The 17,292-nt window shown below is 44.6% G+C and overlaps 1 protein-coding gene across 1 annotated transcript in view; it reads left to right on the top strand.

The window, feature by feature from the left end:
• The window catches only part of LOC118215582 (transient receptor potential cation channel subfamily M member 1-like), a 40,305-nt gene that overhangs the window by 16,147 nt on the left and 6,866 nt on the right, over nucleotides 1–17,292 (top strand). The window contains exons 5-24 of the mRNA XM_035396476.1: nucleotides 1,665–1,741; nucleotides 2,722–2,926; nucleotides 3,531–3,744; nucleotides 4,622–4,746; nucleotides 5,091–5,262; nucleotides 5,890–6,064; nucleotides 6,198–6,321; nucleotides 9,474–9,546; nucleotides 9,874–9,974; nucleotides 10,910–11,077; nucleotides 11,663–11,797; nucleotides 12,492–12,542; nucleotides 12,965–13,105; nucleotides 13,223–13,252; nucleotides 13,763–14,055; nucleotides 14,538–14,766; nucleotides 15,093–15,224; nucleotides 15,857–15,985; nucleotides 16,211–16,339; nucleotides 16,893–17,144. Of these exons, the coding sequence (XP_035252367.1) occupies nucleotides 1,665–1,741; nucleotides 2,722–2,926; nucleotides 3,531–3,744; nucleotides 4,622–4,746; nucleotides 5,091–5,262; nucleotides 5,890–6,064; nucleotides 6,198–6,321; nucleotides 9,474–9,546; nucleotides 9,874–9,974; nucleotides 10,910–11,077; nucleotides 11,663–11,797; nucleotides 12,492–12,542; nucleotides 12,965–13,105; nucleotides 13,223–13,252; nucleotides 13,763–14,055; nucleotides 14,538–14,766; nucleotides 15,093–15,224; nucleotides 15,857–15,985; nucleotides 16,211–16,339; nucleotides 16,893–17,144 (2,955 nt within the window). The remainder of the gene's footprint in view (nucleotides 1–1,664; nucleotides 1,742–2,721; nucleotides 2,927–3,530; nucleotides 3,745–4,621; nucleotides 4,747–5,090; nucleotides 5,263–5,889; nucleotides 6,065–6,197; nucleotides 6,322–9,473; nucleotides 9,547–9,873; nucleotides 9,975–10,909; nucleotides 11,078–11,662; nucleotides 11,798–12,491; nucleotides 12,543–12,964; nucleotides 13,106–13,222; nucleotides 13,253–13,762; nucleotides 14,056–14,537; nucleotides 14,767–15,092; nucleotides 15,225–15,856; nucleotides 15,986–16,210; nucleotides 16,340–16,892; nucleotides 17,145–17,292) is intronic.

Here is a 17,292-nt window from a genome sequence, read left to right as displayed (position 1 = left end):
CTAGAAAAGTTTGAAAAATGTTTTTGGCTGGAATAAGCCCAACTCACCCAATGAAATGAGGGCATTACTTCTGCTGTTCTGATAATGTGAGGAAGTAGTGCACCCTGTACTCATTATACTTTTCAGGCTACTTTTGGGGGCTGGGGGTGTACAGGTGGGTGTGTGGGTGCGTGTGGGGAGTGGGGGTTCCAGCATTTTCTCATGCCTTTTCCAGTCCTCTTTGTGTCAACCGTGTCAGAACATCCAGAACAGGCTAAACTTCAAACGCCTTGGTTTTAATTAGGACCTAAAAGCCCAGACAGACATTGTTTTGAAAAGATATTTTTGGTCCAGCACTGGAACAGGGTCAAAAAACCCCATACTAGACAACCTTGTGCGTTGTTACCACAGTTCTAGGACAGAGGGCATAGAGAAGGGTATTGAGTGTTGTGATCCTAGGTTTACTGGAGCTAAACACTCAGTACAAAAAACTTTTGTTATTGTTGAACGAACAAAACTGGACTTTTTTTTTATTTCTGTCTGTTACCATCCCCTTAGTTTAGATCCAATTAAATGTTCATGTTTGTAATGTTTATGTTTATGAAAAAGACAACAGCTTCAGATGTGATGTTGGCTATCCATCAACCCTGAAGTCTGAGAGAGAGAGAGAGAGAGAGAGAGAGAGAGAGAGAGAGAGAGCTTTCATAGCGAGTGCAGTGTTAATCGCCATGGTATAATAGTGTAAGTCATTAAAAGTATCAGGCTTTGCACACACATTTCCACTGGCATGTACTGGAGCATCCTTGGGCATGCAGGCAGGGCCTCCACTTTAGCATTTAGGAGGGATTACGATCTGGCTCAGGGTAAGAGGATTTGCTCCATGAAGGACACTGAAACTTGGGTGTTTGCACGACTAAAAGCAGAATTTCTTGCAGTAATTAATGTCACACATATGTGCATGTGTATCCTGAAGGGGAATGGAAGCAGGATCAGTGACTGTCCAATGCACACGCCTGCTGCAGCAGCTGTAAACTGGCTTACAGTGGGAGCGCAAAAAAGCCTTTCAGTGCATTTATTTGTCAGGCACTTCCTTGTGGTCCTGTCTTTATTGGCACAGTACTATCTTTATCTTAAAAGAGAGAAAAAAGAGCAAAAACGGCATTGTGCCGTATCCTGTGCTGAGCTTCACGGTACACCCATGCTCCGTGAGCTGTTCCTAAAAACCTATAGTTACAGGCCTTATTCTGTGAAACCCTGCAAGCGGTATAAACAGAATATTTTATACTTTTAGAGGTAAACCTGTGGGGCTGTCAAACACCCAGTTATTTCAGTTAAATTTAAAAAGGAAAAAAAACCAGGGCCAGGATTTAATCAATTGGGATTTAATCAGGACGAACCTTAACTTTGTCTTTCAATTAAATGCAGTAATTAGTTTTTTTCATTCAGGTTTTAGTTTTCTCCGGTAAGAAGAGACACACTCACATGCAAGTTAACGACAAATATTGATTGAATGCTCAAGGTCTCAGAAGCTTACTTAAATTTGTTGGGCAACTGCCTTGTCCATGAGCAGGGCTTACTAATGTGGTGTTTTTCAGAGTACAGAATGCATTTCTCTAATGAAGAACACTGATAACTACCACAGATCTTCACTTAATTCCTTGTTTTGCCTTTGATTTGTTTTGTAGGCCCAGAAAGCCTGGATAGAGAAAACCTTTCAGAAAAGAGAATGTATTCAGATAATACCCAGCAAAGAACCAAACAAGTAAGTGGAGATATGGGCTGATGTGAATATATTAAATTATATATACAATTATTTATTGTGTTTTGTATATTGTAAATCTACAATACACAATAAATAATGCTCTGTCTGTAAAGGAAAATTCCCCACAAAAAGATGTCAAATACCAAATTTCACTATTGTAAGTGAGTTTAAGCAGAAGGAAAGTGTTGCAGAGGTACGCTACAGTGAAAGGAAAAGTATCATGGCTTTAAACTGCCTTAACAAGCATCTGAAGCGAAGCTTGGCATTCAAACATCCTGATCACGTATCTTTCCCCATTGCTGCATCTGAAACTGAACGTGATGAATGAGGCGTGATCACATGACTCTTTAGGGCTGTGCCACGGATCGCTCCGTTGCCGGGCATGTGGTGGAGGGCTGCCAGTCGGCGTGGTTTTTTGCTCGAGGGCCAAAGCACCATTGATGACTTGTGATTGGAGGAGAAAACCCCTGCTGACTGGAGGAGAGCAGGGACAACCGACGGCCTACATGCAGACACAAAAAAGGCCACGCCCCCGTTTTCTTCTCCCACTGCCGCAGAGTCTCACTAATTGAGTCTCAACAAATGCAATTTTTTGTCTGTTCTTTTTCCCCTTAATTGCGCTTTTCTTCTTCTGAGCAGACTCACTAGTGTCCAAGTCTGTCTGGAATGAGATAGTGTCCAGGCTTCTGTTCAGTGTTGCATTTGTTTGAATGAACAATGAGTATTGATGACATCACCATGCACCCCTGAGCCAGCAAAATCAAGAATAGATACATTACAAACACATCTACCAGCAAGTTTATTGTTGCCTGTCCCTGCTTCTCCAATCGGAAGAGGCTATTTTTTTCCAAAGCCACACCCCCTTCATTTTCTTCACACTCTCCCTGGTCACTTCTGCTGCACTCACTGTTCTAGTCTCAGTCTGTGTGTTTTGTTTTTATTAATTTTTGTCTCTTTCCTCCTGATCCCTTCCCCTGCAGGTGCAGCTGTGGGCAGATAGTGACCCAGCACCCTGCCATACCCTCCGCTGCCACCATAAACAAGGGAGCGGAGGAAAACGCCCAGATTGTGCCGCTGGACGTCCCGCAGGAGAGATGGTCGGTTCTCAAGCACACAAGGGCCTCTCCGACCGACGCCTACGGTATCATCGAGTTTGGGGGCGGAGGCCACGTCAACAAAGCCATGGTAGGGACTTACAGGGGTAAACCCCAAACAACATGCACCTTTCGGACACCTGACTGCATCAAGGTGTCACACTTGAAAATGTAGGTGACAAATGAAACAAGGTCATATTATCTTTAGACTTCTACTTCTTTACATTAAAATGAGTGGCTTGGGGCTGCCAAGTAGCTAGACCTGGTAAAGTTTTTTGACGTAGAGATGTGCCCAGAGGTCTGGTATGGAATGCACACAGGGCAGTCCGTTGTTGGCCAAAGCGCCATCCTGGGAGTGAGGGTTTCAGTGAGCAGAGTTCTCCCTGATTCACTGCACAATAGGGCACCTGCAGACTGACTGCACCAAAGCTAATGTGTGCGCACTGAAAACACCCAGCCCTGATGCTGCAGGCTACATTTACACACAGATCTTTCCACACATCTCAGAGTGTATTTCCTGTGCATCACATCCCCCCTGTGAGAAGCATGCCAGCTGTCAGAAACATCAAGCAGTTTAACATCATACAAACTTTAGGGATGTCATGAATACCTAAATTCAACCAAACGGTTTTGTCACTCTGTCGCACCTCAGCATATGTTCACAGGCGCTCTTTCTTCGCCTCTCTCTCTCACAGTACATCAGGGTGACGTATGACTCCAAGCCAGACAACCTGCTGCACCTGATGGTGAAGGAGTGGCAGCTGGAGCTGCCCACACTGCTCATATCCGTCCACGGTGGCCTGCAGAACTTCGACATGCAGCCCAAGCTCAAGCAGGTGTTCGGGAAGGGCCTGATCAAGGCCGCCGTCACCACAGGGGCCTGGATCTTCACCGGGGGAGTCAGTAACGGTAAGCGCCTTTTGCGCCTGGATGCATGCCCGTCGTATCTGTTCTAAGGTTGATGAAAAAGGCATGTTGCAAAGGACGCTATGAGAAATGCAGGCTACTACAGATGCACGCTCCTTCCACAACACCCACAAATGCAGACCTGGCTCTCTGCTGTGAAATGGACACCTCTAGAGTTTCCTGTCATCATTAACTATAACCGTTGCTCTCTGGAGAAGCCCATACCCTCTCATAGGATATTCGTACATTTATAATCGCTCACAGAAGGAAAGCCGGTATATGGATTAGGCACACCACCCTGTGATGCTATTAATAGATTACATGTAATACTTTATATATGTATAATCAGAAGCAGAAGTGCTTTAGCCAGAGGGAAATAAAATGGATGGACAGATTTTAGAGGGAGATTAGTACTGTAACCAACTGAACCATGTGTGAGAAGCTGAACTTTTCAAACTGAACGTGAGTCTTACCATGCTAGTTGGAATTATTCCATTGACAAACCTTGGTCTCAGGTCAGATAAGGAATATACACATAATGCTAATATACACACTCTACATCTTCTTTAAAAATGTGATTGGATTAAAATTGAAAAGAATAGTAAAAGATGGAAATAAAATGTTTTCCACATTGCCTTTAGACGAATAAAGAGATTCTCCAGATAAACGACTGGTAAAATAACCCAAGGCACTACTTTTTATGTGATGTGAAAACCCTCATTTAATATGAATAATAATACTGCACTTCCTTTATAAAAAGGCAATAAAGGCTTTTGCTTCATTACACACAAAAAAAATCCACAAAATGATTTGACTTTGATCTGTCAGGATCAACGACTTGCAAACTTGTCAAAGCTTACTTTCTGTCTGTCCACCACAGGGGTTGTCCGTCATGTTGGAGATGCCTTGAAAGACCACTCCTCTAAGTCCCGAGGGAAGGTCTGTGCCATAGGAATTGCACCATGGGGAATTGTGGAGAACAAAGAGGACCTCATTGGTAGAGATGTAAGTTCAAAGTGGAGCTTAATGTCCTATGAACAGTCCACTAAGACAGCTGCCATTCCAAAGTAAGACTTCTATTAATCATCATTCATTTGAGTAGAACTTAAGACACAATGATAGCTACACATGCATATTGCTATACTATAGACCTTGCTTGAAAGGAGCACTCAGTCAGAATATCAATGCTCTGACCCACAGATGGCTGAGGGTGAACTGGTGACCCAAATGGCCACATTTAATTCAGCAACAGTGCAGAGACAGTCTCATCTGACTACATAGTCCGTGTGCATGCTTGTTGTTTTTGCCTTCGGAAGATCAGGTTCTGAACTTCTGAGGTCCACCAACAGGTAACGAAGCCCTACCAGACCATGTCCAACCCCCTGAGCAAGCTGTCAGTGCTGAACAGCAGTCACTCTCACTTCATCCTGTCTGACAACGGAACTTGTGGGAAGTACGGCGCCGAGGTCAAACTGCGCCGACAGCTGGAGAAGCATATCTCCCTGCAGAAGATCAACACCCGTAGGTGGCCATTGTTCATTATTTTACATAGCACAGTTAGGTCTCGTGATATTGTGGTAAAAATAAAATCTCCCAAAAAGTCTTTCAAAGTTCAAAGTCCTTGTTCATGTCCCATGTCACCTGAAGTCATGTACCATGTGACCTGTGGGTTTCCCTTTGTCATCCTATGCCTGGAGCTAGCAATAAGGCAGGGACAGCAAAGGGATGCTCAGCTGTCACCACTGACGTCGCAGCCCCCCCCCCCCCCACCCCCCTTCCCCATGACCTATACCTAACATAGGGTAGAAATAGAAATGTCCTCAGAAATAATTCATAACAGTATCCCAAGTTAAAAGACTTGGCATTTCCATTTTTATGCAATGAAATGTCGTTGTCTGTTATTTAAATTTGATTTGAGTTTGGGCATGTGGCTCCTAATACTGGTCAATGGTGCACATCTTAATCTCTTAATAAGAGTTAAGAAACACTGTCATAGAGCACAGGGGTTCCTCAGATTATGCAGCAGTGTTTGAGCATGGCTTCTCTTACTTATATATACATGTGTGTGTATGTGTGTGTATGTGTATGTGCATGCCTATGTGGGTTGGTGTGCATGTGTGTGCATGTGCACATGTATATCCCTGTTAGGCCTGGGTCAGGGCGTCCCAGTGGTGTGTCTGATAGTGGAGGGGGGCCCCAATGTAATCTCCATCGTGCTGGAGAGCCTCCGGGAGCAGCCTCCCGTCCCGGTGGTGGTCTGCGATGGGAGCGGCCGCGCCTCCGACATCGTCTCCTTCGCACACAAATACTCGGAGGAAGGCGGGTAAGAACGAAACGGCCACCGAACCCGCTTCGCACCTGCGCCAAAAATATGGTGCGTGGTTCAACCTGAAGGGTTCCCGTCATAGGTGAAGTAAATGGTTCCATTCTTCGTCTTCTTTTTCTCCATTGCTCAGGCTGGTGACTGAAAGCGTGAAAGATCAGCTCCTGGTCACCATTCAGAAGACATTCAACTACAGCCGAAACCAGGCCCAGCAGGTCTTCCTGATGGTCATGGAATGCATGAAGAAGAGAGAACTTGTAAGTAGCAGGGGAAGAACGTACCAGCAGAGACATCCTTAGCCCCTCAGCCAGTGGTCTCAGTCAAAGATAAACTCTAGATTAGGCCAGCTTTAGTCATACAAAGAGGAGATAAGTCACAACAGTGCAGGACCCTGATAATAGCGTATGTTGCCGGCAAAGCCCTTCAAGGATACTGAGGTAAGCAGTCAAGTGTTATATTATAACAAAATTATGTAAATGTATTCCCGAATTAAAAAATAAGGGAAAATGTGGACAGAGCAGGGGAATGGGGGGAAGGCTGCTGTTAATATTAATATCTTTTTTTAGGCCTTATTATACAAATATTGTTGAACTACACTGATTACAAATAAACTAATTTCAATAAACATGCTTTTTAATGATCCACTTTCGCCTGCATTTTCATTCATGTGTCATTTGTCCCTTTGTGAACTCGATGTGTAATTCCAGCCCCTCCCCTTTCTCTACACTATGTACAGAAACGCCATGAATGTCATTTTCATACGCTGTTACATCCAACCATCGCCCACCTTACAGGGCTCTCACCCATGTGTACCCCATCCTCTGTTTAAATGTTTAAATACACAAAGAGAAATTACATGGCAACAAAAGTTATTTGTCTGTTGATTTTATATAGAACAATTCCCAACGTCATCTCATTTGTCTCCATTTCCAAATACCATCCGAATAACCTGCTCTTTTGATTCACTGCCAGTTCCTCCACAGACAGCTCATATAAACGGCGTCATTTACTACACTTAACCAAAAGAACCCTCATGTAATCTTCATGGATTTAATGCTCATGAGCGATAAAAATAAAGCCTAAGCATCTTCACAGTTATCAGATTACAGCTTCTGCCCTGTAGCCTTTTTTTTTCAGAGTACGGAGGCTTGACTCCATAGGTTGAAATTACCACATTCCTACAAACAAGTCACAGATTTTCAGCCCAGGAAGTGATGGTGATTAGTAGCTTTAAAAGCCCCTTCGGCAGTAATCTCAGACCCAACGCATTTGGGCTACAGAGGTCAGGGTGAGCCCACCGGCCCAAGTGCCCCGTCTTTCCTGCGGTTCTGCCCCGGGAAGGAATTATGGGTCATCCCGTCGCCACGGCCTCTGTCACACAGATGGAGGGAGCAATATTGCTCTTTCCTCCTCTAATGCACCCACTCCACTCCTCTGCTTTAATTCTTCTGACATGGCTCACCCGGAGGGATATCATTAATCTTAGCGTTTGTATCTATCGTGCATTAGAATATTTAATGCCTGGGATGCCGCATTATTTTAGATAAACGAGATTTGCTGACATGACCCATTTAAACTGCTGAAATGTCACCGGTACTGCCGGCTCTCCCAGGGTCCTTCTTTTATGGCCAGATTCTGCAGTTTGCTTCCAGGGGAAACTTTGGCTTCCACCCCTGTGTAGAATGCATGCAATTTGACTGCATTATGGACTGAAGGCAACAACAGATGGCTAGCTAGGGTCACGTAGGGATAATGTATGGACATATGCACACCTTGTCCATCATTGATAATTAGATGTGTTATATTCTGGACATGTACACCTATTTTTACATTAGCAATGTATTATCCCTATGTCTTCCAACGTGTAAAAATAGGTTAACATCTAGTTATCAAGCTGCTGATTGGTCTATGACACTTTCTTTAGTTACAAGACAAATCGTTGTTGGTCAACTAATGGGCATTCTGGGTCAATTAATGGGCATTCTGTGCCTTCCTGGTGATACAAAATTTTGTATTCCTGAGGGTTACACTGATGATCTAGACTTCTGCAAGTCGCTCTGGATAAGAGCGTCTGCTTATCAATTGCAATTTAATGCATTATCGCAGTTGGCAAACTGCAATTTGAGTAGCGGTGTTACCTAAAATAATGCCCCTGCTCCCTGAATATACCCAGGTGATATAAGAACAAATAGCTGAGAATAAGGTAATAGCAAGTAGCAGCAGCCCACCTTTTGAATTAACAAATGCATTTCAGTAGTTGTGGAACAGCTATCTCGGTGAGAAATTAGGAAATGGGCGGACTCTTCATGAAGTCTCTATCTTTTCATTCATTCTCAATTGCTGAAAAGCTGGTACATAGTGATGCTACAGTTCCACAATACCTCACAATCCCTCAACACACAAAGTGTCTTCATTCACAGAGGGCCTATGTTTCCCATAAACCACCCTTCCCCCGCTGCGGCTCATTTTCCTCTAAACGAAATCACGCAACAGATTAATGTTTTGGCTCTGCGTTGAGTTTGGAATGGTTCTAAAGGACAGACGCAGCCAAAAAGCCGTGCTGAGCTCATTATCGCAAAGAACACCGTGAGCACGAGTGTCCAGTCCCCCGTGCCGTGAGGGCCCTCATTATCAACGGCTCTCAAGATGGCCTCAGCCATCTGAGGCATACGGCCTGCGCCCAGCGCCATGGTAACCGCATTACCAGCAACTGCAGAACATGTGACACTGGATCTGCCGTAATTGCATTTGCTGCGGTCCGTCTGCAACAAGAGCCGCACTGTTGCTGCCTTAGAAAAAAAATTAAGTTGTAAGTCTGGTGAAATGTGAAATTGTTTGTGTGTGCTCACGCATGTCTATATATCGGGAATGTCTTCTCTCAAATGCCATTTCTGACACAAATGTGTTCAGGGCAGCTCATTTTCTTGTGGTGGGACACAGGCACCAAATCTGATCCATAACAGATTTGGTGCATTGCTTTATGTAATCTCTTGCATAGTTTCTGGATGATCTTTTTTACACAGCTGGGTATGTGCTAAAGTGATCTAGGCTACATACTATATCTGTCTTACTTGATGGTACAGAAACAGTGATTAATTGTTATCATGGGATCAAAACTGTACTGCTTTGATCCCACTGTACTGTACAAAACTGAAACAGCCATGGGAGCACGTTCATTCATTACTTCATTTACTCACTCAAACACATTCATTCTGTTGTTAGTGATGTATGTGACAATTAAAGTGAAAATTCCTCCACTGAAGGAAAACACAAAACCCCCCCAAATGGCAAAAGCCCATCACCTCACACGTTAAGTCCTGTCCACTTCCCCAGTTCATATACGTGGTATTTTTCACCTGTTAATATCTCTTGTAGAAACTGGTGGCTTCTTTTCTCCTCTCTGATACAGATAACAGTGTTTCGCATGGGGTCTGAAGGACAGCAGGACATTGAGATGGCCATACTGACGGCTCTGCTTAAAGGTACACCCTTCTGCTGTGTAACACTGCACGGTACCATGACTCACACAAAATCTTTTACGGCCAGGGGGGTGCTTATCCTGTTAAAGCTACGGGTTCCAAAGAGTGAAAGTGCTCCACGGTCTGCACATGCAGTCTGCGTGGGCTAGCTGTGCCTGTCGAGCACTCCTCCACCTCAATGACTGCACTTGTATGTCTGAACCCTGCCATACTGACGGAGGTCATTACAATGACGAGGCAAGCCTAAGAGTGCACTTGGGTGTTCTAAACGGAGAGGACCAGCTGTGGATCCTCCATTGTGTGACATGGGGCTGGCCCGTTTGATTACAGGCACCAACGCCTCGGCGCCTGACCAGCTGAGCCTGGCGCTGGCCTGGAACAGGGTGGACATCGCCCGCAGCCAGATCTTTGTCTACGGGCTCCACTGGCCTGTAAGTGCAGCCCCCTGCAGCTCCACTTCACCCGCGCAAACACCTTCGCCTTCCGTAACATCTCACAGACAGAAAACACTTGAGATGATAAAAACCCTCGCAAGACTGGACTTTATTATGCAAGTAAATGTCAAGCATTATGTATCTGCCACGTGGGTAGGTCAAATATTTATTAATTCATAAAAAGGAAATGAAAACCAAAATGGTCAACCAAATCTGGGAATGTCAAGAACTGCCAAATTTAACCTCTTCATTCATGTGCCTTCAACTAAACTCACACCCCTGGCACGACCTTCCAAATTTTTTCCCTGAATTTTAAGTTAGAAAGCTGAAGCAATAGTCCTGGTTTGCAGAAGGCACTAGATGATTTCGTTTTTTTCCGAGGACCTAAAAAATTTATTTTTTTTGTTGACAGAAAATGCACCCTTAAATCTGTCTGGGAGTTTTGAACCTCAGTGCCCTCCATTTTAATCCACTTCTAATGCAGGAACAATCCAATACCAAACAGTTCATTTCCCTTTCTTTTTTGTATGGTGACTGGTTTTAGGTTGCACGTAAAAGCACCATGCGTCAATGCTCTGTGCTTGGCTGTGTGTGTGTGTGTGTGTGTGTGTGAACGGGCAGTTTTGTCATAATCTCAATCTGGCACTGCAGACAAAGAGCCTACCGATTAAACTGAGCACACAGGTACCCATTTGATAATAGGAGAGCACAGAAAACATAAAACTGCTATTCTGAATCCTGCTTATTCAACCTAACACTGCCACAAAGTCTAAATCCCCACAAACATTCAGAAATGTTGAGAGGAGTTAACGTGCTGGGAAGCATGGAATATTTCCAGAGACACTCATCTCCAAGAAACACACTGCTGGATCCTTAAGAAACCCTCCTCAGCACATTCTCCCCTCTCCTCCCCTGCCCTTCCTGCCTCGCAGCCCGCAGGCAGCCTGTCCTCTGCCATTTCCACCAAGGAGAAGCCCAAAAGCCCAACCAATGCCTCCCGGAACAAGGCCAAGACCCGGGGCAAGAAGGGGAGGGGAGCGAAAGCCAAGCCTGAGCCACCGGAAGAGACTGACCCCAGGAAGCTGGAGCTAATGAACTGGGTGAGTACCTCTGGACACTCACCACATTACTGTATGTAGATATATATCTGTACGTACATATCAGTGTTTCTCAACTAGCGTGTCGTCAGGGGAGGGAGGTGTGCCATGCGAGAAATCTTTTTTTTGTTCAAGAATTGAAAGTTGAAATGAATTTAACACAATTTATGAAAAAAAAATCTTTTCATAAAAGCCAAAATAAATTTCATTAAAATACATATTGCTTAATTAAAACATGCCACATAAACATCAGTAAGTCACTCACTTTTCAGAGTGGTGTGCCATAAGACTATAAAATTGTGAAGTGTGCAGCAGAAGGAAAAAGGTTGGGAATCACTGGTATATACTATGTATATACAGTATATACATATATATACACATGTACACACTCACAAACACGCATGTGTGCGTCTTATTTTTCCATTTACACAAATGAGAGAGAGAGATTGACTGTCGGCAATAATGGCGAACACACAGGTTTTCTAGCAGTCAGTCACATCACATTCAGTCAACGCTGCTGTCGGGCTGATTTAGGGAAGGTCGTGGGGTGAGCTGCACTGGGTCCTGAGCTCTCTCTGGCTACCACAGGTGAACTCCTTGGAGCAGGCCATGATGGACGCGCTGGTGCTAGACAGGGTGGACTTCGTCAAGCTGCTGATCGAAAACGGAGTGAATATCCACCACTTTCTCACCATCCCCCGACTCGAGGAGCTGTACAACACGGTGTGTCTGAATAATACCTCAGTGACTGTTAACACAAGCTAACCAGCCCTCCAATTAAGTCTCTGTGTGTGTCAGTGTTTATATTACATGATAGATATGAGCGATTAAGCAGATAGGTGTACTGAGCAGATCAGAAAACAGGGGAAAAGTCATCATATTGGTCAAGTGGTACTGTGGTTTAGATTAGGCTTTCTATACAAATTATAACCCTCTCAACAATAAACATGACCAAGCAGAACACTGAGACTCCCAATGATAACAAATACGTGAGCAAAGACTGGTATCACGTGGTCCATTTCCAAGAAAATTTCCCAACAAGAAGACATCAAAAATATACACAGTGTTCAAAAATGCATTCACGCATCCCCTCTGTGAATACAATGAATAACCCACATGGGGAAGAACCAGGCAACCCTAAACCTAACCCAGCATACCAGGAGAAACACACAAAACACACGTTTTCTCTGGAAATATCAGCGACTAGCATGTGCTATGTTCATAATGAGGACAAATGGCATAACAAACACAGGTGTCCACATGAGCTATCCCGACCAAAATGTCTGAAATTTGTACCTTCACTTTTGCACTGTTTCATATACCAGTTTGGGGTTTGATTGATGGGGCATCCTCATCTCAACACAAGCTTCCCTGCACAGCTTTTCTGACTTGTGCTCCTTCTCTCTCTCTCTTCCAGAGGCTGGGGCCGACTAACACCTTACATTTCGTAGTCAGAGACGTCAAGAAGGTGAGCTGATGCATCCTTCTCAGGAAAACCTCCATGCAAACTGACAACTCTGCTACATTTTCACTCATTAAGATATAACACTACCAAGATTACAATAATAATTACTACTTATCATAGTATAGTAATATCTATCCATTTGATATTTGCCCTCGTTGGGGGCAACATAAAGAGATCTGCAAGTTACAGACAGGTCACAGGCTGCCCCACACTAATACACAGCAGACACAACAGAACCCACATGTTGCAGCTGGACACCCACAATGCACCTTGCTGCCAGTTCCAAAAATATCCGGCAGTACTCTCTGTCTGTCAGAGCACTCTCAATGCTTTGATAGTCAAAGAAAATCAATCATATCCTCAAGCTAAGATGCAGATAAGGGATTTTTAGGAGCATTAAGCCGATAAAAGATGTGATGTTGCAGGGAAACCTCCCCCCCGATTATCAAATCACCCTGATCGACATTGGGCTGGTGCTGGAGTTCCTTATGGGCGGGGCTTATCGCTGCAAATACACAAGGAAGAGCTTCCGCGCACTCTACAATTACCTGTATGGCCTGAAACGGGTGAGTGGAGCCTTCTCACGCAAAGCTCTTGGTACAACTTTTATTATAAAATCAGTAATTCTGTATAACATGCTGGATTGAAGATTGTGTTAATTTTCCTCTCTCGTCCATTTGCAGCCAAAGGCTCTCAAACTCTTGGGAATGGAGGTAAGCACCTAGGGTACTTCTTCCCCCAGTAAACACCATTTCTGTATTTCCTGACCTCTATACAGTACAAATGAGCACAAAAATCTAAACTTCAATAAAAAAGCAAAGCTGAAAACCTTTCAAAAGCAAAGCTGGTGTGCGTGTGTGTGTGTCTGCGTATGTGTGTCTGCGTGGTGCATAGAGTAATTATTTGATTCAGTTTGTATGCAATAATGCACACTCTAATCTCGCCCTAAAAATGTAGTAGTTTGTTGACAATTTGTTCCACATTAAAGGTATAGAACTGTGGACAATACATTGTTGACTGCATTCAGTTGACTGTAAGGCACAGTGTATAAGGTACCATAGAAATATCTCTAATTAAAATACAACTTGGCTTGGATTAAAGCTCCATAGAAGAGTACATTCCTGTCAGTACTTCTGGGATGGAGATGCATTTTCCACAGTGTCAGCCTCTGTTACTCTTTCTATCGGCCCTTCAGCAATGAATAACTGCCAATCTTTCACCAGGATGACGAGCCACGCCCGAAGGGCAAGAAGAAGATGAAGAAGAAGAAGGAGGAGGAGATCGACGTGGACGTGGACGACCCCGAGGTCAGCCGGTTCCAGTACCCTTTCCACGAGCTGATGGTGTGGGCGGTGCTGATGAAGCGCCAGAAGATGGCGCTCTTCCTGTGGCAGAGGGGGGAGGAGGCCATGGCCAAGGCCCTGGTGGCCTGCAAGCTGTACAAAGCCATGGCTCACGAGTCCTCTGAGAGCGAGCTGGTGGACGACATCTCCCAGGACCTGGACAACAACTCCAAGTGAGTAGCCACCCCCCCCCCCCCCCCCTCACCCCCCTGCCTGGTAAACGAGCACTTTCTCGAGTTCATTAACAAACGAATGCAAAAACAGGAATATCTAATGACAAAAACTGAGCATTCAGCCAATCGATATGTATGAGCAAAAACAAAAAGTACGACAACATAGTACAACACTAGCAAAACAATATTACAATAAAAATGTGCTAATGGAGTTTGAATAATTAGTATACATTATATAAAATGTACATTTTGGTCACAATGCAGATGTGCCCATGTAAAAAATGTATACTTCTACTGAAGTATAATTATGTAAGCTTTAATTATACCTCAAGCATTCTAAAGTACAAAATAGGATATCACAAGTACACTCCATCATGGTGTTTTTCTCCATGGTTGGAAATATGGTCATGATCTGTTCTTACCCTTCTGAACTTTATACTTTAAGGAATGTTGGTAGCTGAATTTTGCTTTTTGTGCTGCAGGGAGTTTGGGCAGCTGGCTTATGAGCTACTGGACCAGTCCTATAAGCACGACGAGCAGGTGGCCATGAAGCTGCTGACGTACGAGCTGACGAACTGGAGCAACTCCACCTGCCTAAAGCTCGCCGTAGCTGCCAAACACCGCGACTTCATCGCCCACACCTGCAGCCAGATGCTGCTCACCGACATGTGGATGGGCTGCCTGAGAGTGGGCAAGAGCCCGGGCCTCAAGGTACAGCCTCAGACATGCTTTAGCTGACTCCGCCCATGACAGGAAGTAGGAAGTCATAAAAGCAGGGCCAATCAGCTGACTCCGCCCATGACAAGAAGTAGGAAGTCAGCAAAGCAGGGCCAATCGGCTGGCTCCACCAATGACAGGAAGCAGGAAGGGCCAGCTCTCCCAGTGTCACTACGCATACCTTCATGCCTGCATAAACACTTGTGATTGTTGCTAAAATGCTGCATTCTGAAGCCTGACAGAGTAGCCCACATAAGGTCTAACAGACTGAACCGAAGCACTGTGCCCTCTCACTGAGCAGTGTTCCCTACTCCCTGCAGGTGATTCTTGGCATCATTTTCCCGCCCTCGATTCTGCTCTTGGATTTCCGGATCGGAGAGGACATGTCATACCAAGGTTCTGCTGAAAACGAAGCAGGAAAAGAAAAGGAGGACGACACCAAATCCAGCAAGGTGCCGTACCCACCGACAGTTCTCATCACAAAACGCAGGACACAGTGTCCCGTTGCCAGACACAGAGTCCTGCTGTCAGACACAGACTCTCTCTAACGGAACGCGGCCAGTTAAGCAGCAGCACATGGTGCTTTAACGTGCCCCTGTGCTGTGGCATCAGCCACGCGTGGTTGGGCATCACCCTGGCAGCAAGGCTTTGACTAATCACTAATCCTTACTGAATACAGCCAGCATTCTGAACAACTTATCTCCTCTTTAACAAATAAAAATACCATTTCTTTATTCTAAAAATAAGAAAATGTGACCAAAGGGCCCTTGCATGTCCAAGGGAAAATAAAAATGCAACGGGGAATAGTGTTGGGCAGTTCGCAAATCTTTCAAATGAACAAACTCACGCAATGCCATTAGCACGTAGCGCACATTCTGAGCAGTGGAATAGCTAGGTTATCTCAAGGAAATAAATTTTACGCAATACCAAAGTTAGTTATGTAATAAGTGGTAAAATTATTTCACAAACACCACTATGTGTAGATAGAGAGATAGTAGGATGGAGGGTGGGGGACTTATAACTTCAGCACTCTGGGGTCGACTGGGCTCGACCCAGTCGTGACTATACCTACCATGTTTTTCAGGATGGTGCTGCTGACACCGTGTCCAGGAAAGGTGATGAAGAGGAAGGTAGCAACATTAGGAAAATTCCCATCGGGATGAAGATATATGAATTCTATAACGCGCCTTTCACCAAGTTCTGGTTCAACACTGTAAGTGAACTGTAATAGTGACTCAGAATTACTTTTTTGTGTGTACATTAAACCTACAATGTTTATGTGGACTGATGAAGTCAGTGTAATTATTCCATTGAATGTTCATCATGATTCAAAACGTTCCTCAAAAATGGCTAGTAAAGCTCTTACCGTGTCTTCCATCAGGTCTCCATAACTGGTGATCTTGTGGAGTCATTTTGAGATGTCTCTTTCCCTGGGCAGATTTCATACCTCATGTACCTGATGATGTACAACTATGTCATTCTGGTCAAGATGGAGCGCTGGCCCACCCTCCAAGAGTGGACAGTCATCTCCTACATCTTCACCCTGGGGCTGGAGAAAGTCAGACAGGTATAGATGATTACCTCAAAATCAATCAGTCGTCACTTCAAATCAGTGAATGGATGAATGAAGGATACTGCTTGAGAGTAATCCGATGGAGCCAGAATTTATCGCCTTTCTTTTCATATTTTTCTTTTTAATTATAACTGATACAGTAGTAAACATCCAAATTTCAGAGAGCGCATGAAATGCTTCCAGGAATAATGTCACCACTGTTATCTATTGGGTGTTGATGTGTGACTGAATTGCCAAAAATACATCACATGGTCACATGGAAGCTGTGTGACCCTGCTGCTGATTGCCTGTCAACTCCCAATAGATAACAGTGGTGAAAATTTTCTCCTGGAAGCATTTCACTTGGCCTCTGAAGTTTGGATGTTTGCTATCGCATCAGGAAGAAATGCAATACGCCACATGGTGGCGATGACCGTTACTGCATGCGATAATTATCCACGCAGTGTATCGCCCAGCTCTAGCATGTGCTGATTTCGGGTCTGCACCACGCGGTGAATCTGGGGCTTCGTCACGTGCACGCTGGGTCACGGTTTCTCCGGCTCCTCAGATCCTGATGTCGGAGCCAGGAAAGCTGAGGCAGAAGATAAATGTGTGGCTGCAGGAGTACTGGAACATCACTGACCTGGTGGCCATCTCCACCTTCATGATGGGCTTCCTGCTCCGCTTGCAGAGCGAGCCGTACATGGGTTATGGCCGTGTCATCTACTGCGTCGACATCATCTTCTGGTACATCCGCGTGCTCGATATCTTCGGAGTCAACAAGTACCTGGGCCCCTATGTCATGATGATTGGGAAAATGGTGAGGGTTATGACTGCTGTGCTGTACTTTGTTTTTCACAGATGACCATCCTGCCATACACCAAGCTGATCAGTATTCTGTACTTTGTGTCTCACAGATGATTGACATGCCATACATTGCAACTCATAGATTGATCTGCTATACTTTG

The sequence above is a fragment of the Anguilla anguilla genome, chromosome 16 (assembly GCF_013347855.1).
Source record: "Anguilla anguilla isolate fAngAng1 chromosome 16, fAngAng1.pri, whole genome shotgun sequence".
NCBI lineage: Eukaryota > Metazoa > Chordata > Actinopteri > Anguilliformes > Anguillidae > Anguilla > Anguilla anguilla.
Note: the sequence above shows the minus strand (reverse complement) of the source record. Positions and strands in the feature narration are given on the sequence as shown.